This window comes from Cyprinus carpio, chromosome B3, assembly GCF_018340385.1.
Source record: "Cyprinus carpio isolate SPL01 chromosome B3, ASM1834038v1, whole genome shotgun sequence".
NCBI lineage: Eukaryota > Metazoa > Chordata > Actinopteri > Cypriniformes > Cyprinidae > Cyprinus > Cyprinus carpio.
Window position 1 is genome coordinate 46115178 of NC_056599.1, and position 22632 is coordinate 46137809.

The following is a 22632-nucleotide window of genomic DNA, read 5'->3' on the forward strand; positions in this document are numbered from 1 at the left end:
ATAAGAACCAAACAGTGATCAGAGAGTCCTAAAGCTACTTGTGGAACAGAGTGATATGTATCCTTCATTGTGGTGTAACAGTGATCAAATATATTACTGTCTTTGGTGGAACATGTAATGTGCTGTCTGTATTTTGGCAGTTCATGGGAGAGATTTGCTTTATTAAAGTCCCCAAGAATGATTAGAACAGAGTCCGGGTGTTGTTGTTCTGTCTCTGTGATATGATCAGTGAGTTTCTGTAAAGCCAGGCTCACGTGCACTTGCAGAGGGATGTAAACACTCACCAGAATGAATGAGTGAAACACCCGCGGCGAATAGAACAGCTTGCAGTTAATGAAGTTTGACAGAATTTTCATTTTTGGTGAACTATCCCTTTAGTGTATATTTATAAAATGTGTCATTTGCAGTGTTGGGTAAGTTACTCATTGCATCTAAATGTTGTAGGACTCATCTGCATTTATTATATTATAAATTTTTGTTAGATTTATTAAAGGGCATACTGATGCACAAAACAATTTTTACTTCATATTTTTAACACTGCATTTATAACTTAAGTAACAACTTTATTAACATAAGTAACTGTAATAAAATTACAGAAATTTAAAATGTAGCACATTACTTAACTGCGTAACCAGGAAAAGTAATTAGAATACAGTAAGGCAGAATACAGTTAGTTTCTGTGTAACTCATTGTACCCCATTTATAATGTATATTTAAAACACTTTCTTTAGAAGACTATACACAGTACAGTTTTCATTCATGTGATGTACACCAGTCAGATGATTCTTCACAAAAACACAATTTATGTCTTCAAAATTGTTTCAGTTAGTCTGATATTACATTCAGTAATTTGGTGCCATTACTACAGAAAACAGTGATCATTTTTAATAATGTATTCTTTAAATATGCTGGTGTTGAGACATAATAAAGGGAATAAACTGCTTTCTTTGAAAAATATAATTGGGATATAATTTCAGAATGAGAAAGAACATTTTTGCCAAATGTGTTTACACACCCAAGGTATTTGTCTTGGTGTTAGGAGCTTCCAGTACTGAAAGTACAAATCCAGACATACATAAAATTAAGGTAATACAACACTAATATTAGAGAGAACAGAATTATAAATAATAACAGTAATGAAAACGTATATAAAAAGGAAAATGCCCATAGAAAGAACTGTGAATGTGCATGTGCGCTATTTACAGATGTGCAGTACTGAGGTGTGTTGTTCAGAGCTTTCTGACCCTCCATAGACATCAATGGTCCCAGGCCCAGAAACGAAGTAATGACATCCGGTTCAGAGGAAAGCACATGCATGCATCTTAGGTAGTCTCAGCCTCAGACGTCACGCCCACAGACCGCTGGCTAAACATCTGCTGCATATGCCACACAAAAGTGGAAACACTTCAGGAGTTTCGAAGTCATCATCGGATTGGTTGAATTATGCAGGATTTCCAGTAGACGTGTGTGTCACGTTCTTTAATGTTCCACCTGGAAACAAAGATACGGTGGCGCCAAACCCCCTCACAAAAGAAGAAAGCAGCAGTGTTTACAACTGTGATGATGAGCGCTTATCAGGATCAACTAAAACGCTGGATTTTCAAAAGTATATGAAATATTAAAAGTCTGTGGCATAGAATCTTTAAAATATGTCCGAGAGTTTTACACACCGGTCTGTTATTGTGGCGACATTTCCACACCCCGAAACGTGACGCGTAACGAAACAAACATGACTGGTTGTCTGACATGAAGGTCTGGCTATGCGAGACTACGTAATGGTACTCTCCATAATGGCGGATGATGTGAACTGGAGAAGAATTGTTGAATAAAGTCATTATTTTTGTTTTCTTGGTACACTAAAAGTAATCGCATAGCTTTGTAAAATTGTCACATGGACTGTTTTACCGATGTCCTTTCTTCGTTTCTGGGCCCGGGAAGATTTCAGTTGCTTTGCTGTCTATGGAGGATCAGAAAGCTCTTGGATTTCATCAAAAATATCTTAATGTGTGTTCTGAAGATGACCAAAGGTCTTAAGGGTTTATAACAACATGAGGGTGAGTAATTTATGACAGAATTTTCATTTTTGGGTCAACTATCCCTTTAATGTTACACATGATGTGAACTCGACCATACTCTGTAAAATTCCTGAGTCTTCCATGTTTTATCCATTGTTAATAATTGGACTGAACCTCAGACTTAAGTCCAAGTCCAAGATCGAGTACACAACCTTCTCAATTTAGAATCCTACTGAATATAAACCAGAGTCTCCTGGTCTTCACTTCTGAGCTTCCTACACATCATAACATTATTACATGATTCTGGTCTGAGAAAACTCCTTCCACACTGATGACATAAAACAGTTCTCTCAAATGAATTCTCATGTGTTGATCAAGTTTGTGTTTAATAAACACAGTGAAATTTTCTCATGTGCCTGCTAAGGTTTCCTTTTTGAGTAAAATTTTTTCCACACTGTTGGCAGGTGAAGGGACTCTCTCCAGTGTGAACGCTAATGTGGGCTTTAAGGCTTCCATGTAGTTCGAAACTCTCTCCACACTGAGGACACGTATAAGGTATTTCTCGAGTGTGAATTGTCATGTGCCTGCTAAGGAATCCTTTTTTAATGAACCTTATTCCACACAGTTGGCAGATAAAACGACTCTCTCCAGTGTGAATTCTCATGTGCATTTTAAGGTATCCATGTTGATAAAAACTCTTTCCACACTCAGGGCAAGTGTAAGGCTTGTCTCCAGTGTGAACTCTCATGTGCCTGTTAAGGTTTACTTTTTGAGTAAAACTCTTTCCACACTGTTGACAGGTGAAAGGGCTCTCTCCAGTGTGAACTCTCATGTGGTCATTAAGGTTTCCTTTTCTATTGAATATTTTTCCACACTGTTGGCAGGTGAAAGACTTCTCTCCAGTGTGAATGCTCATGTGCCTGTAAAGGTTTCCTTCATGAGTGAAACTGACTCCACACTGTTTGCAGGAGTAAGGTTTCTCTCCAGTGTGAACTCTCATGTGCACTTTAAGGTATCCATGTTGATAAAAACCCTTTCCACACTCAGGGCAGATGTGAGGCTTGTTTCCAGTGTGTATTGTCATGTGCCTGTTAAGGTTTACTTTTTGAGTAAAACTTTTTCCACACTGATGGCAGTTGTAAGGCTTCTCTCCAGTGTGAACTCTCATGTGGTCATTAAGGTCTCCTTTTCTATTGAAACTTTTTCCACACTGTTTGCAGGTGTAAGGCTTCCCTCCAGTGTGAACTCTCATGTGCACTTTTAGGTTTCCATGTATATCAAAACTAATTCCACACTATTTCAAAAAATCTTTCCCACACCGTGATGATTGCATGAAATCTTCCCCAAACCTTTACTTTTTGAGTAAAACTTTTTCCACACAGTTGGCAGGTGAAAGGCTTCTTTCCAGTTTGAATTCCCATGTGGACTTTAAGGTTTCCATGTTCATTGAAACTCTTTTCAGAGTGAAAAGGGGTGAAACAACTTGTAGTTCCTGTTCTATGAGCTGTTTTTTGTGAGAAAGTCTCTTTAATCTGTGGCCAACTGAAAGATTCTTCTCCGGTTTTAAAATCATGAGTCTCATATTGTTCTTTCTCTTCCATTTCATTCGGTACTATGCGCTCCTCTTTCAGCAGCATGAGGTCTATGGTGACAAAAGGCAAATGTAAGTTAGCCCAGTTAAACAGCACAAAGAAACAGACGTCAAAACATTTACAACATTTATGCTAGAGTATATCCACTAATCTAATTGAAGGAGGTGATGCATCTAATTTTAGAAACTCTTCTCAATATTGTTAACCTCTTTTCTTTGTTTAGGATACTTACCAAAACGATCAAGCTGGCAATTATTAAAACCTTTATCAAAAACAAGCACAGTTTGGGCCATCTCTACTCTAGTGGTGTTAGATCAGTGGTGTAGCAGTGGCCGAGCCGGGACTTATTTCATAGGGGTGGCAAGGAAGAGGCCAGCAACCAGTCTTATTTATTGATTGAAAGCCATAACCATATACTGTAGGAAGTTATCTGGCATAAATGCGACATAGTCTTAGGCACACTGTTAGTGGCACTTGCTAGTTACCCTTAAACAAGTCTATTTTTATTACAAAGGAAAAGACAGCAACACGATCAATACAATACTTCATCCTGGGTGACAGGAAATAGATTTGGGGACACCTTTCATTAATCTATACAGAACCTGTATGATCTGGATTCAGCACCACAATATATTCCTGTGTTCCTGTGGCTCAGTGGTAGAGCATTGCGTTAGCAGCGCAAAATGTTGTGGGTTTGATTCCCAGAGAATACATAAAAGCAAAAAAAATAAAAGCAAATAACAATAACAATTCACTAATCAAAAAAGCTCCAGCCAAACAAATAAACACTTGTGCAAATATGGTCAGATCCATGGACTTGAATTGGGCACTGTGAGTCCATGCATTAACAGGTAATCTACCTCCGTTATCTCTTCCCTCTTCCAGGGATTAGGGAAGGGGTGAAAAGCTATAAAAGAAGACAGCTGAGAAGTAATTTGAAATGTAACTATGGTGTCAGGGCTGATCTGGAAGATTCGGCAAAGTGCAGAGAACACATTTTCAAAGAGCACGCTGATCTGTTTAGTGAGAGCACAGAATGGCTTCTCAGTCAGTATCACTTTCTTTGCCATGATTTTGGTGAGGACATACATTCACATGATTTATAAAGGGAGGTGTTGTCGCCATTTCTGAATGCAAATGACCAGGGGTGTGGGGTAGGTGTGTATATGTACGTCAGAACTGCGTATCATATGCACACCAAAGTCAATTTCTGCTATAAATACCACACGAAATAGAAAGAGAAAATCATGCTATTTATACGCATTTTCATGAGAACGGGCTCTTCATTTTAAATACCGGCAATGTTAGTTGGAAACATTGCGATTATGTTTTAAAACACAACAAGGAGCACTACAAAACTATTTAAAAGACACATTCAGTGGTCTCTGTGAGCGAATGATCCCAAACTCAACTATGGCGTGCGCTCTTCATTTTATCAAATGATCATAATCACATCTATTCATTTTACAATACTGCTACTAGCCTTTTATTTTGACTAAAAACCCTTTCATTTGGGTGAGGATGCTGGCGTTTTAAGTAGGATTTGCACATCCTTTCATACTGGTGACTATATGCCACTGTAATAGATGCGTTTTGCAGTAAAAAGGTTAACGATTAATCGATCGATATTTAAACAACGATCAACCATGGAAATGATCGAAAATTGACATCCCTAGTACCCATTGTTCGTGATCCAGCTGCACCGCCAGAAGACATAAGTCTCACACTTTATATTTTTTATGAGTATTTGCAAATAATAGATAGAGATTTGCATGTCTAGATAGAGATAAAAAGTGGCTGATATGTCTATCTGGGGTTATTTAAGGGGTCATATGATGCTTTTTTTAAATATCATTATTTTGTGTATTTGGTGTAACAGAATATGTTGACATGCTTCAATGTACAAATAACACATTATTTTTAAAATACTGTAAATTATTGTAGGTCCTCTATGCCCTGCCTCTCTCAAATGCGTCATTTTCTACAAAGTCCCTCCTTCTGACAAGCGCAGTCTGCTCTGATTGGCCAACTGACCCAGTGCATTGTGATTGGCCGAACACCGCAAGCACTCGTTGGAAATGTAACCTTTCCATAATCGTGAGCTTCATCTTTCAAAATAAATGTAAAGACCGTTAATAATGTCCTTAGTTTTACCATCAGTTCAAGCCCAAAAGAGGAACAGAGTCACGTGACAGACAGTGATGAAGCTCGTATGTGTCTGCAGTACACAAGCCACGGACGGTTAAGACAGCTGACTCCACTGTGTGACCCTGTCTCTCTCTCTCTCTCTCTCTCTCACAAACACATACACACACACAAAACTCCGCATTTGAACTCTCAGGACAGTGGCCCTCCAGGAGCAGGATTGGACAACCCTGGCTTAGTGACTTTAAAATTTTAATTAAAATTTAGAACACTTAGCCTACACCTTCCCAAAGCCAAGAGATCCTTTTAGGGCAATGAACAATAATTCTTTAAATACCTATTCCTCTGACACTCCTTTTGGAAGAAAGAGGTCCAGGTGGATGCATAAGGGAGTCTAGAAGACTATGTTCTCCTCCAGGTCTCGCCTGTTGCTCCCTGGTGAACTCCAGACAACAGTTCCGAGCGGAGTGGAATCTTCAGAATGCGCTACTAGAGTCACATGCAAACTCCAGGATAGCGATTTTATTTTTTCATCAGTTTAAATTGGTTTGAATTTGTGTATATTACATAGCTACTATTTTGGATTGACTTCAGTCTTTGTTAAAATGTATCTACCCTTAAACTTCAGTGTAAGTCAAAAAATGTTCTTTGGCGACTATTTGAAGTTAGACTCTTCTCATTTTAAATTTCTTCTTAATTTGGGCTACTACTTTTTTGCCAAATTTTATAATCAAAAATGTAAATTTTCAAAGAAAAATCATTCTTTTTTATTTTTCAAATAATCTGACTTAATTTTAGATAATCTGACTTCCTGTCACTGAGGAATCTATACTGCATGTAAAGATTGTGTAAATCATTTAAGCTAGTTTAATATTTAATATTGTTTGTGGTTGGTATTGTAAACATTATATTTGTTTATATTCGTTCATATTGTTTACTCTCTTTTTGTGGTTTTTGTTATTGTTATTTTTTTGGGATTGCACATATATATGCAAATTCATTTTCTGCCCGCAGGAGGCGCTTCCAACAGTGTTTCCCACAGCCTCAAACTCTATTTGTGGCGGCATTCCCCCGCCCCCATATATACATATATATGCAAATTCATTTTCTGCCAGCAGGAGGCGCTTTAAGAGCGGGAGAGATACAGGATTCTCCGGTGACGGCTGCAAAACAGCGCTCACAAACGCTGCCTTATCAAGCATTACATGCATAATGAAATTAATATGAAATCGAACATTTTCTAAATACAATCGGTTTCCTTCTGAAATACAGTGATATAAAAAAAACCCGCATCATTTTTTTTGATTTTGAAACGTGCAGGGCTCATGTTTATTCAATGAAGTCAAAGGCTTTTGGAAAATCTATTTGTGGCGGTCAGTTTTGATATTGTGGCGGCCCGCCACAAATAAATCAATGTGTGGGAAACCCTGCTCTAACAGCTGTATATTGTCTTTCGAAGGTCGTTGAAGATGTTTCTCATATAAAAAAATAATTACAAACACAGTCTAATGAGTCAAACTGTTCCTTTAAGTAGGCGGGCCTTACTGCATACAGCATCCCGCGTAGTTTTGGCGCACTTTGGTTAATCAAGGCACGAGTGATGGTGAGAATCAGTTTTGATTGAATTATTATAAATTAATTAGGATGTTAATTAAGTATTGATCATATCATATAAGTATGGTGGATGAAAACCGATTCAGAAGAAGAATCCATGAGATAAGAGACCGAATGAATGCTCAGTTTCATCGACTTCTTAATGAAGACCCCCCAGAAGAGGAGCAGACAGCACTACTGGATAGGTATGTAACGTTTGGATACGTATTGGATATTTTCAAATGTTGTAAAATCTTTTAGCCAGTTATCTAAATAAATTCAGACCATTGCATAAAACTTCTAAATTAATTGTCTGTTCCAAAATGTTAATAATTACTTTTGAACAATTAATGTTTGTTTTTCTGTGCAATTGACATTTCAAAACTAACAAATATGCTTGTACGATATCCATGCATATTTTCATAATACATAGTGCAGAACTTTTGCAAGAAATGTTTAACTTTGGGTAAAATCATATCTATTATTCTGTAGGCTGCTGGAGCAGCCATATTGGTGCCCAAACTACAGAGGTCAAATAATGATCTAAAATCATTATTAATTTGTAGTGTATCATTCATACAGAATATAGGATAAGCAATATATAGAAATCGTTATGATGAGTGTCTACTGCACACTACAGAAATCTTGTACATGGTTGATCAAGCGTGTTTGGACCATATATCAGATTTCTGTCGACACAGAAGACTGGCCTAACAAAATATATTTCTTTATGTGCGTAATTATGCGTTTTACAGAAAATATTAAACATACATCATTCGTTATTAGCAGAAATTCATTCGGATATACAATTTTTATTACAATTACATGTCTATGACTATATTATTATATTGTTGTATTGAAATTTAAGGTGTACCTGCATCACCTTGATTCAGACACCAGAATGAGCACTTCATTATGTTTAATACATAGGCTGTTGAGGTGTCTGATCTGATATTTTAACTACTGTAATGAAGATAAACTCAACTCTTCAATAAGCAGGGAAGTTCTTGACCTAATAAAGATGTAACCAAGTACTTAGGACGTTTCGCTTTGCATTGTAAGAATTTACAAGAAGACTTTAAATAAAAAAAAATGTGACTTGGTAATGTTTTCTGATTAAAATCAGATAATTTTATATTAAGATAATAGAATGTGTGGGAATACCAACATTTACTTGTTATGACCTCAGAGCAATCCTGTTTTTATAGATCAGTATTGCTGCACTAGAAAAACACAGGATTGTTGTTTACTGACTTGATTACTGAAAAATAACAGGTTTCATCATCTTATCCCCCATGTTTAGGTGAAATAATTATGTAGCTGTTATACTGTAGATAAAAATAAGACATTAATCATAACTAGATAAAAAAGTTTGTCAAGACAAACTTTAGGTTGGCCTGAGAAAGCCTAGCTAGAAAGTATGAGAGTAGCTTAAAACCACGTTTGAAGGTTTTCAGTTTTAACTAGTTTGAAGTTTAAATTAGTTCTAAAGCTTTAAAGTTTTGAGGACAATGCAATTTATCAGAAAGATAGATAGATAGAAAATATTAAATTAAATTAGAAATTTTAGATGTAGATTAATAGACTGTAGCGTGTGTCTATGTGGTTTCTATGTGTTGCTATGCAGTTGCTAAAGCACCTTGGGTGGTTGCTAGGATGTTGCTTTGCGGTTGCTAGGGTACCTGGGTAGGTTGCTAGAGTGATGCTATGCGGTTGCTAGGGTACCTGGGGTGGTTGCTAGGGTGTTGCTATGCTGTTGCTAAGGCAACTGGGGTGGTTGCTAAGCTGCTGCTATGCGGTTGCTAGGATGTTGCTATGCAGTTGCTAGGGTACCTGGGGTGGTTGCTAGGGTGTTGCTATGCGGTTGCTATGGTACCGGGGTGGGTGCTATGCTGTTGCTATGGTACTTGGGGGGTTGCTAAGGTGTTGCTACGTGGTAGCTATGGTACCCGAGGTGGTTGATAAGGTGTTGTTAGTTGGTTGCTAGGCTACCTGGGGTTGATGCTAGGGTGTTGCTATGCAGTTGCTAGGTTACCCGGGATGATTGCTGAGGTGTTGCTAGGGTACTCAGGGTGGTTGCTAGGGTGTTACTAGCATTTTGTTAGCATGATTAGCCAGGTTTGTTGCATGATTAGCATGTACTAGCATGATTAGCCAGTTACTAGCATGTCACTAGCATACTAGCATTAGCATGATTAACAAGTTACTAGCATGTTGCTAGCATGTTTCTAGCACGATTAGCATGTTACTAGCATGTTCCTAGCTTGATTAGCAAGTTACTAGCATGTCGTTAGCATGATTAGCAAGTTACTAGTATGTTTCTAGCATGTTTGTAACATTATTAGCATGTTGTTAGGATAGATAGAAATAGTCAGATGATAGATAGAAAGATAGAAATTGTCAGATGATAGATAGATCGATAGATAGAAAGAGTCAGATGATAGATAGATAGATAGATAGATAGAAATAGTCAGATGATAGATAGATAGAAATAGTCAGATGATAGATAGATAGAAACAGTCAGATGATAGACAGACAGATAGAAACAGTCAGATAGATAGAAAAAATAAAAATACAAATAAACAGATAAAAAAAAGATAGATAAAAAAAACAGTCAGATGATAGATAGATAGATAGATAGATAGAAGAGTCAGATAGATGATAGATAGATAGATAGATTGATAGAAATAGTCAGATAGATAGATAGATTGATAGATAGATAATAGTAGAGATGATAGATAGATAGATAGAAATAATCAGATGACATAGATAGATAGATAGATACAGTCAGATGATAGATAGATAGAAATAGTCAGATGATAGATAGATTGATAGATAAATAGAAATAGTCAGATGATAGATATAGATAGAAATAGATAGATGACAGATAGATAGATAGATAGATAGATACAGTCAGATAGATAGATAGATAGAAATAGTCAGATAGATAGAGATAGAAATAGATAGATAGATAGAGATCAGATTGATAGATAGATATAAATAGTCAGATGATAGATAGATAGATAGATGATAGATAGATAGATAGATAGATAGATAGATAGATATAAATAGTCAGATGATAGATAGATAGATAGAGAGATGAGTAGATAGATCGATAGATAGATAGATAGATAGATAGATAGATAATATATCTGAATGCTGACGATAGATATAGATAGATGATAGATAGAAATAGTCAGATAGATAGATAGAAATAGTCAGATTATAGATAGATAGATAGATAGATAGATAGAAATAGTCAGATGGTAGATAGATACAGTCAGATAGATAGATAGATATATAGAAATAGTCAGATGATAGATAGATAGATTGATAGAAATAGTCAGATAGATAGATAGATAGATAGACAGAAAGTCAGATGATTGATAGTTGAAATAATCAGATGACAGATAGATAGAAATAGTCAGATGATATAGATAGATAGATAGATAGAAGATAGTCAGATGATAGATAGATAGATAGATAGAAATAATCAGATGTGACATAGATAGACAGATAAAAACAGTCAGATGATAGATAGATAGAAATAATCAGATGACAGATAGATTGATAGAAATAGTCAGATGATAGATAGATAGATAGAAATTGTCAGATGACAGATAGATAGATAGATAGAAATAATCAGATTATAGATAGATAGATAGATAGATACAGTCAGATGATAGATAGATAGAAATAGTCAGATGATAGATAGATTGATAGAAATAGTCAGATGATAGATAGATTGATAGAAATAGTCAGATGATAGATAGATAGATAGATAGATATATATAGAAGATAGTCAGATAGATAGATAGATAGATAGATAGATAGATAGATAGATAGAAAGTCAGAGATAGATAGATAGATAGATAGAGTCAGATGGTAGATAGATAGATAGATAGATAGATAGATAGATAGAAATAATCTGATGACAGATAGATAGATAGATAGATACAGTCAGAAGATAAATAGAAACAGTCAGAAGATAGATATATTGATAGAAATAGTCAGATGATAGATAGATAGATAGAAATAGTCAGATAGATAGACAGATAGATAGATAGATAGAAATAGTCAGATGATAGACAGATAGATAGATAGATAGATAGATAGATAGATAGATAGATAGATACAAATAGTCAGATGATAGATAGATAGATAGATAGATAGAAATAGTCAGATGATAGATAGATAGATAGAAATAGTCAGATGATAGATAGATAGATATATAGAAAAAAAAAAAAAAATAGTCAGATAGATAGATAGATAGATAGATAGATAGAAACAGTCAGATAGATAGATAGATAGATAGATAGAAACAGTCAGATGATAGATAGATAGATAGATAGATAGATAGATAGATAGATAGATAGAAATAAAAAGTCAGATGATAGATAGATAGATAGATAGATAGAAGATAGTCAGAGATGATAGATAGATAGATAGATAGATAAAACAGTCAGATGATAGATAGATAGAAACAGTCAGATGATAGATAGATAGAGAAAGAAACATAGTCAGATGATAGATAGATAGATAGAACATGATAGTCAGATAGATAGATAGATAGAAATAGTCAGATGATAGATAGATAGAAATAGTCAGATGATAGATAGATAGATAGATAGAAATAGTCAGATGATAGATAGATAGATAGATAGATAGATAGATAGAAATAGTCTGATGATAGATAGATAGATAGATAGATAGATAGATAGATAGATAGACAGATAGATAGAAACAGTTAGATGATAGATAGATAAATGACAGAAAGGCAATATATACAAAAAAACATATATAAAAAAAGTCAGATGATAGATAGATAGATAGATAGATGATAGAATAGAAATAGTCAGATGATAGATAGATAGATAGGTAGAAATAGTCATATGATAAGATAGATAGTCAGATTGATAGAAATAGATCAGATAGATAGATAGATAGATAGATAGATAGATAGATAGATAGATAGATAGATAGATAGATAGAAACAGTCAGATGATAGATATATAGATAGATAGATAGATAGATAGAAACAGTCAGATGATAGATAGATAGAAACAGTCAGATGATAGATAGATAGATAGACAGATAGATAGAAATAGTCAGATGACAGATAGATAGACAGATAGAAAGAAACAGTCAGATGATAGACAGACAGATAGAAACAGTCAGATGATAGATAGATAGAAATAATCAGATGACAGATAGATAGATAGATAGATAAATAGATAGATAGATAGACAGATAGAAACAGTCAGATGATAGATAGACATATAGATGACAGATCAGATAGATAGATAGATAGATAGTCAGATGAGATAGATAGATAGAAATAGTCAGATGATAGATAGATAGATAGATAGAAATAGATAGATGAAAGATAGATAGATAGATAGATAGAGTCCGATAGATGACAGATAGATAGATTGATAGACATAGTCAGATGATAGATAGATAGATAGATAGAAATAGTCAGATGATAGATAGATAGATAGATAGATAGAAATAGTCAGATGATAGATAGATAGATAGATAGATAGATAGATAGATAGAAATAGTCAGATGTCAGACAGATAGATAGATAGATAGATAGAAATAGTCAGATGATAGATAGATAGATAGATAGATAGAGTCAGATGACAGACAGATAGATAGATAGATAGATAGATAGATAGATAGAAATATGAGATGATAGATAGATAGATAGATAGATATATAGACAGATGATAGATAGATAGATAGATAGATAGAAATACAGATGATAGATAGATAGAAATAGTCAGATTGATAGATAGATAGATAGATAGATAGAAATAGATCAGATGATAGATAGATGATAGATAGAAATAATAGATAGACAGATAGATAGATAGATAGATAGTCAGATGATAGATAGATAGATAGATAGAAATAGTCAGATGATAGATAGATAGATAGATAGATAGATAGAATGAAAAAGTCAGATGATAGATAGATAGATAGATAGATAGAAACAAAAATAGTCAGATGATAGATAGATAGATAGATAGAAATAGTCAGATGATAGATAGATAGATAGATAGATAGAAATAGTCAGATGATAGATAGATAGATAGATAGAAATAGTCAGATGATAGATAGATAGATAGATAGATAGAAATAGTCAGATGATAGATAGATAGAAATAGTCAGATAGATAGATAGATAGATAGAAATAGTCAGATAGATAGATAGATAGAAACAGTCAGATGATAGATAGATAGATAGATAGATAGATGACAGATAGATAGATAGATAGAGATGATGATAGATAGATAGATAGATAGATAGAAACAGTCAGATGGTAGATAGATAGATAGATATAGATCAGATAGATAGATAGATAGATAGATAACAGTCAGATGATAGATATATAGAAATAGTCAGATAGATAGATAGATAGATAGATATGATAGATAGACAGATATAAATAGATAGATAGAAATAATCAGATGACAGATAGATAGATAGATAGATAGATAGATAGAAACAGTCAGATGATAGATAGATAGATAAATAGATAGATAGAAACAGTCAGATGATAGATAGACAGATATAAATAGTCAGATGATAGATAGATAGATAGAAATAGTCAGATGATAGATAGATAGATAGATAGAAAATAGTCAGATGATGATAGATAGATAGAAATAGTCAGATGATAGATAGATAGATAGATAGACAGACAGATAGATAGATAGATAGATAGATAGATAGAAATAGTCAGATGATAGATAGATAGATAGATAGATAGATAGATAGATAGATAGAAATAGTCAGATGATAGATAGATAGATAGATAGATAGATAGAAATAGTCAGATGATAGATAGATAGATAGATAGGAATAGTCAGATGATAGATAGATAGATAGATAGATAGAAACAGTCAGATGATAGATAGACAGACAGATAGATAGAAACAGTCAGATGATAGATAGATAGATAGAAACAGTCAGATGATAGATAGATAGATAGATAGATAGATAGAAACAGTCAGATGATAGATAGATAGATAGATAGAAATATTCAGATGATAGATAGATAATAATCAGATGACAGATAGATAGATAGATAGAGAGAAATAGTCAGATGATAGATAGATAGATAGAAACAGTCAGATGATAGATAGATAGATAGAAATAGATAGTCAGATATGATAGATAGATAGATAGATGAGATAGAATAGATAGAAACAGTCATATAGATAGATAGATAGATAGATAGATAGATAGAAATAGTCATATGATAGATAGATAGATAGATAGATAGATAGATAGATGAACAGTCAGATAGATAGATAGATAGATAGAAATAGTCATACGATAGATAGATAGATCGAAACAGTCAGATGATAGACAGATAGATAGAAACAGTCAGATGATAGATAGATAGAAACAGTCAGATGATAGATAGATAGATAGATAGAAACAGTCATGATAGATAGATAGATAGAAACAGTCAGATGATAGATAGATAGATAGATAGATAGAAACAGTCAGATGATAGATAGATAGATAGATAGGAAACAGCAGTCAGATGATAGATAGATAGACAGATAGATAGAACAGTAGATAGATCTGATGATAGATAGATAGATAGATAAATAGATAGATAGAAACAGTCAGATGATAGATAGATAGATAGACAGATATAACGTTATTCCCTAACCTGCAGAACTAACTCTTTATCTCGTTATTTATGTTTAATGTGTCAGCCGTTCATAATTTATTGACACTGGGTAAACTGCGTTGGCAGTGAGACGCCTTCACACATACGAAACGGTGTATTTACATGTATGTTTTTACTTTACATTATTATTATTATAAAAGTCTTAAAAGCCTGGCTGCGAGAGCGAGTGTGTTCTTTCACACACGCACTGAGGGAGACTCGCAGCATGATGCAAATGATATGTTAACAAATTAAATGAGCCATATTATAGGTAGTATTAACAATAATATGTAATAATAATAAATAAACATTTAGGCCATGTTTTATGTAAGAAGTAACAAAGTAGTTTTAAGAGGAAAAAAGTGCAGTTAAATTTGTTTACTCTAGGGGCCGAATATAAATGATAACGCTTATGTATCAGTACTTATATATACACATATACATATGTCTGTAGGTACATGGTACTGTTAGATTTGGAACATGAGCATATTGTAGCACATTTTGTCCACCCAGTACTTTTTCTTTCCACAATTTGTTCCAGTATAATCTACTTACTTATACATAACATAGTGGTGTAATAAATTGACTTATTATTTGTTTTTATTCCCCTTTTCTTTGTGTAATCAGATTATTGGTTCATCCTTGTAAGTACATTTTATTTACTGCAATGTCTGACACATGATCATAGCATATTGATTAGAGATCATTTCTCTTTAGATTGACTCATATTCAGTCATGTTTTCTTCTTTCTTCTAGACTTCTGAAAACAGGTCATTGCTTCTGCTAAGTAAGTATACTTTTTGGTTCACTCTTTCCAAGTTCTCACACATCAATGTAATATACCGTTTAGATGGTTTTTGGTGATTTTGTTTTTCCCTTTATTGCAGGCAACATCCAGTCTCTACTGCTGCAGTAGAGTCTAACCATTCAAACACAAAGGCTCTTTTAAGAGCCATCCACTCTGCATCACAGGTGTGAACATATTTGTTGCTGTTATTTTACTATTTATTTGGAGTCATTCAAATGTTTAGTTTGTATGTGTCTTTACTACTGCTGTTCAGTGGCCATTTTGGAAGTTCCAAAACCATAATTATGTTATTATTGTTTCAAAATGACAGGTGACTGATTTCATTTTTAGCCTATTATTTATGGTGCATACAACAGCCTATTTGTTTGAGCAGTGAAACTCTGTAAATGCAAATCATAGAATTAATTCTAAATCCAATAAAAAAATTAGACTTTACATGGACTTGAACAAATCTAATTTTTAGCATTCAATTTTTTTTCTTTGGTGTGACAATGTGACTCAGAACACATTTAATGTTGCTTTACATGGACTTGAACAAATCTAATTTCTCTTTATAATTTATTTTCACAGTCTGACAATCTGTTCACATTGTTTATAAAATATTTCCGATTAAACTGATGGGTTTTGTTGTCTTTATTTTTATGGGAATTCTTTTCCATTCATATATCAGTGTCAGTCATCTTGTAAGTCAACAATAATGTTAACTTGCTGAGCATTAGTAGTGCTGGTATATGCATTCACTTCATTCAGATCTAGATCAAATTTGTAGAATGATTATAGTAGCACTGCAGCATGCAAATGTACATCATGTAAACTTGATCACTAAATGTGATCATAAGGACTTTTGAGCTGTGAACAAATAAAAATTATTTTTCTAGTTTGCAGTGTTGGTCGTACCTGGTGAAGCTCACTCGTACCTGGTGTAACTACTGCTGTGATGCTGATTTGTATAACAATGTAAACTTGATAAATGGGATCGTGGACTTTTTTGAGCTGTGAACAAATCTAAATTCTTTTTTTTTTCTTTTGTATTTTCTTCAGTAGATTGGACATCTTATACATCTGTGTAAGTAAAGTACGAGTGTTAAACATTTCAAATTACACACATTGTTTGCTTTATTTTGATAGTGAATAAGAAATGTTGCAGGTTCTGTTTTGCTGTTGAAATGTAATTTTTTGTTTGTGTTTGTTTCTTGTTTGCAGTGTTGGTTGCTCCTGGTGAAGCTCACCATGTAAGTACTACTGTAATGCTGATTTGTTGTCCATTAGCACTGTATGCATTTAGGTTCATTGTTTAACATTTCATTGCTAGAATGTATTAAAATCACTGCAGTATGTTAATACATTATTATGGAGCATCATAAACATTTAAAAACATAGTATAACAATGTACACTTGATAAATGTGATCATGTGGACTTTTTTTGAACTGTGAACAAATATAAGTTATTATTATTATTTTTTGTATTTTCTGCATTAGATTGGACATCTTATACATCTGTGTAAGTAAAGTACGAGAGTTAAACATTTTAAATTACACAATGTTTGCCTTATCTTGATAGTGAATAAGAAATGTTGCAGGTTCTGTTTTGCTGCTGAAATGTAATTTTTTTGTTTGTTTGTTGTTTGTTTGTTTTTTTCTTGGTTGCAGTGCTGGTCGCTCCTGGTGAAGCTTACCATGTAAGTACTACTGTAATGCTGATTTGTTGTCCATTAGCATTGTATGCTATCTAAGCTCGTCCCTGAGGCGTACGATCACACCAGTGTGATTAGAACGCTCATTGCATCACGTGATCAACTGAGCCAGATCAGACACGCTGAGCGCTTGTCATAATATTACAACTAGGCGATACATTCGGAAAAAATTGTCACCTAAAAAAAACTCACGCTGGGGGCTCAGCTAGAATATTTTTAAACATAATAAATTCCATTTATAATACTATATACATATATATATAAAAAAAAAAAAAATATACACACACATATATATATATTATGTATGTATATATACTGCCGATATCTTGGAAAACAGGGTGGCCGATAAGGGGTGGAACAGTTCAACTTTTTCATGGTTTTAGAGTCACGCTTTTGGTACGGTTCGGTATGTGCTGTTTATGGAATAATTATACTCAAAAAAAAAAAAAAATTCTAACTACTAGCAACAGCACAAATAAATACAATAAAGTAAAGATACAAATAAATTAAACAGTGATTTTCAGTTTTTTTTAGGGAGGTCTACCATTACCCATACAGAAAGGTAATATATTCACATGTGAAACACTGTTAAATATATTGAAATATATTTTAAAAATGCATTTAACAATAAAGCTCATGTTGCGTGTTTAATTGTGTTTCTGTAAAATTATAATAATACATACAACTCTTGTTCAATATTTACTTTATGCAACTGACCTGTTCTGTTCATATTACTTTACAGAAATGGTTTAGTGTCTTCGGAAAAGACCGTTAGCATCAAAACCGTTATAGAGCCCTTATTAATGAAAGTTTGGCCTTTTAATCACATCTTATGTGTATTATTAATGAAAGTTTGGCCTTTTAATCACATCTTATGTGTAGATGAGCGGTTTTAATAGCATTGTAAATGTTTTGCTGGTAATTTGTCAATAGATAAATGGAAGTAAGCTGAACGTCTTCACTGTAGAGTCTATCGGTGACGTCACTTACATGCAGGCTAAAATGGGCTGAAACTATTTAAAAACACTGTTTCAAACACGTTTTGATTTTTCAATGTAAACAAATATTGATAAAAACTGTACTATGATTTCAGGAGCATCAGAATTTTTTTTAAAACAGGTGAAGTTCCAAGAAAATTTCTAATGGGAGCTGCTGACAGAGATAGGGAACAGATGATCTGAGATTATATTAAAGGGGTCATACGATGCTTTTTTAAATATCATTATCAATATCATTGTGTATTTGGTGTAATATGCTGACATGCTCTAATGTTCAAAAAACACATTATTTTTCAAACACTGTACATTATTGTAGGTCCTCTATGCCCCGCCTCTCTCAAACGCGTTTTCTACAAAGTCCCTCCTTCTGACAAGCGCAGTCTGCTCTGATTGGCCAACTGACCCAGTGCATTGTGATTGGCCGAACACTGCGCGCACTCGTCATAAATGTAATGCCCCTTTCCATAATCGTTCAAAATAAATGTAAAGACCATTAATAATGTCCTTAGTTTTACCATCAGTTCAAGCCTGAAAGGGGAACAGAGTCATGTGACAGACACAGTGATGAAGCTCGTTTTTGTACACGAAGAAAACAAAAATAACGACTTTATACAAAATTCCTCTCCGTGTCTCTCCAAATCAGTGTAGCGCCATTTTGCCAATTCAGAGCAGTACGCAGATGGCGTACGCTCTTCTGTGCCAGCCTCGTTGCGCCACATTGTTTGCTTTCAAAACTTATAAAAATCTAGGATTAATTATTGTATCTGTAAATCATATTTAGGTCACAACTGTCAGTTGTTTGAGAACTAGTCTGACGTAAAGGGCGATCTGTTTAAACCCACTGAAATGCTTGAATGAATCAATGTTCGCGTAGGTTTTACGTAAAAAAAATAAAATAATAAGAAACATTAAAATAACACATGCATGGTGATCTTCGCCACTGCTGTAGCAGTTTTATTAAAATATTATTCATCTAACATTACTTGACGTCTGCTTTCACATTTTGTCATCACACATCACGTATGTATCTGGACGCACTAATCTTTTTACTGACTGCTGCTGGCTACTTGACAACTCATAATAATTCATGTGTAGAGTGAATTATAGTGAATAATAGTGTAATATTTTATTTATTTTTTATCAGTGAAACAAAAGTTACATGTGTCTAGAATAGTTCTTGTTTGCAGTGACAATAATAACTTAAAACCAATAAATTTGTACCAAGAGTGTGTTTCCCACAGGTGGGGTCAAATTCCAGAAGCTATTTGCTTCATACTTTTAGAACAAACACAAGCAGTTTTAGCTTAAAGGGCACCTATTATCCCCCTTTTTTACAAGATGTTATATTGCTCTTAGGTGTCCCCAGAATCCCTCCTGAGTCTATGATTTTCTCTCATTTGAATTTCCGCAAACGATCCACTCATTACAGTTATTTTGAAGTCTGACGATGTTGAGGGGGTGCTTTTAAGGCTGTTTGTGTAATCTATTAACTACACACATCACAAACCCGTCATTTAGGCAAGTACCAGATATGTGTGTCAAGCACTGATCTATATATGACTGGATCGCTCCAGCAGGCAGTGAAGCCACTGGAAGTTTTCGATCCACCATCTTACTAATCCCTACCAGCAGAGAGCACCATTGAGTCACATTAAAACCACTAACCTAAAATCACCCGATTTGAAGCAAATCAGTCAAACGGGACTAGTTTTTATGTTATGTGTATGTAAATTAATGTTTACTTCAGATGTTACCTGCAGTGTTTACGGTCTTTTGGGGCAGTATAAGCGATATATTTAAACCGTTTAGGTGTGTGTCTGCTGCGCACTGATGACACAGGTAACAATCCAACACAAAATATAGCCTATTTCTTTATGAACATAATTATTCAGTAATTATTAAACATGAACATATTAGTATCAGAAATTGATTTGAATATATTACAATGAATAATACAATTATGTTGTTAATGTTGCTCTATAATGAAATGAAAAGCTTAACTCACTATCTTGGAAATAAAGCTTTATGTCTTTAAATCCGTACTGTATATAGTCAGTTATTTCTCTGAATTAATTCAGATTTCAGAATGAGCACTTTGTGGTTTGTTTTATATGTTGAGGTCGTGTCCGTCTGATGTTTATCATGTTCGCTACTGTAATGAACGTAGGTTTTTAATAAGTAGGGGAAATTCCCGACATTTAAAGAAATAACCGTTTACATGCCTAGGGTGTTTTTCATTGTAATAATGTACAGAAATACTTCAGATTTATAAACGCTGACTTGTTAGGTGATGTTTTCTCATTAAAATCATACAATTTCCTATTAATTCAATAGAATGTTTACGCACACTCATAGACAGTAAAAGAAATGGACACAGCGACCCTGTTGGATTCAACGGAGACAAATGAAGTCAATTAGAAGCACACACTTCCTGGGGGTCGAGCGTACTGGGCAAACTCAAAACTCAGCTTGATGATGTAGATCTGACGTGAGCAACCTGTCTGACAATTGTAAGTCTTCTAATCGCTGTGCCAAGAGAAATCTGAATCACCCACCGAATCTTGCAGACGTTGTTGAATAATTTTTGTCCCGTGTCTTTTCTGAGACTCTCTATGGGCTTCTCCCTTGACTTCATGCCTCCACGTCCCCCCGATAGCCTCATAGACAGTAAAAGATTGCCTGCGAGCTTCTCCTCCTGTCCATACGGTAATTTCTCTACTGTGCGACAGAGAGTCGCACGTTAAGACGCAATCGTTAGCCTATTTTTACAAAAACTGCTTCTACGGGGCCATAACGTAAGATACAAGGTAATGGGGCCTTTTATACATTTTCGTGTTTCTTTAGAAATAATGTATGGACAAATGGAGTCTTTAAACGCCTCAGATGTAAAGTTATTCGCTGTCAAAATGACGCCAAAATGAATGGGAGTCAATGGAATGCTTACAGCAGGTGGAGGTCCGCTAGCCAATGGCGGCGCCCAGGGATGCTTCAATAAAATATGAAACCCTGCTCCCCTGCGCACACTAGGGATTACCAATATGGCGGCTGCTGCTTTATGTTTTACAAAGGCACTAAAGAAAAAAACAGAGACTTTTTGGACACATGAGATCAATGAAAACACACCTGTTTGTTCCTCAGTATCTTCTTGTTTGACTCTGAAAGTGTCTTCAATTTTCACGTCTTCTCTCTCCTCTTTAATAAACTCCATCTTTATAACAGTGTCTCGTTCGCACATAACGCTGTCATTACTATAATAAGAATTATTATCAGAAAGGAAATTAAATAGCAAATAAATCTGTCCGTTTCTCTCATAACTAACAGTTACTTAACACTGACTTTTACTATAAACTTACTCACGATAAATGAAGCAAAATGAGACGCACCTTTTCTGTTACTCGCGTGAATGCGCTTTACTTACACAGAATAACTTTCATTCATGTTAGATAGAGCATTACAATGTTAAATTCAACAATATTAAAGCATATACTCCAAAAACTATAAAGAGCGGTTTGCACTGATTTAAACAATTCAGAAACAAACACCACAAACCTTGCCTCAGCCTGATCACAGACGCAGACTTGTGACGTCATATCACAACACCACAATAAAAGTCCCGTATGATGCCTAGAAATATTTATCCAAATAAATGTGCAAGCACAGATAAATAAACAATCAGAGGTATTTAAATATTCACGTTATCCAGTAAAGTGCTAAAAATAACTATCAATGAAAGAGTAATACATGAGAGGGCTTTTTAACAGACAAAACAGTCATCGTTAAGAGACCACAAACCACTTCAATAAATTCTTTCACACTTATGATTTAATATTATTAATTATTACTTAATCATATTCAATTTTCTTGTGCAGGAAAAAAAGTAGAACAGATGTTAATTTTATGATGCATGATGCATCAAACTATTAAGTATAATAATAAGTTTTTCTTTCTGTACATTATAATGCTTCCTGATTTTTTCTGAGCAAAATAATAATAATAATGAGTTTCACACATTTTAAGGATTATTTACAGAAGGCACCCAATAAAATGTCCTTCAGTGTAGCAATAGTTTATATCTAACCGTAAGACTAACCTCA

General features: G+C 34.2%; 1 protein-coding gene across 1 annotated transcript; it reads right to left on the reverse strand.

The window, feature by feature from the left end:
• Positions 1–479: 479 nt before the first annotated feature.
• Positions 480–22093, reverse strand: LOC122136675 (gastrula zinc finger protein XlCGF8.2DB-like). The gene is made up of 3 exons (XM_042721087.1): positions 21662–22093; positions 3384–3657; positions 480–3130 (listed from the first exon to the last, which is right to left on the reverse strand). The coding sequence occupies exons 1-3, from the start codon at positions 21771–21773 to the stop codon at positions 2401–2403; spliced, it is 1116 nt and encodes a 371-aa protein (XP_042577021.1). The 5' UTR covers positions 21774–22093; the 3' UTR covers positions 480–2400.
• Between the last annotated feature and the right edge of the window lie 539 nt (positions 22094–22632).

What these genes read in the sequence shown, in the direction of transcription:
- LOC122136675 (XM_042721087.1), bottom strand. Translation starts at nt 21,773, where the DNA reads ATGTGCGAACGAGACACTGTTATAAAGATGGAGTTTATTAAAGAGGAG. An exon ending in AGATACTGAGGAACAAACAG is followed by an intron (nt 3,658 to 21,661) that starts GTGTGTTTTCAT and finishes TTGTCACCATAG; the next exon opens with ACCTCATGCTGCTGAAAGAG. An exon ending in TGCCAACTGTGTGGAAAAAG is followed by an intron (nt 3,131 to 3,383) that starts TTTTACTCAAAA and finishes GTGTGGAAAAAG; the next exon opens with TTTTACTCAAAAAGTAAACC.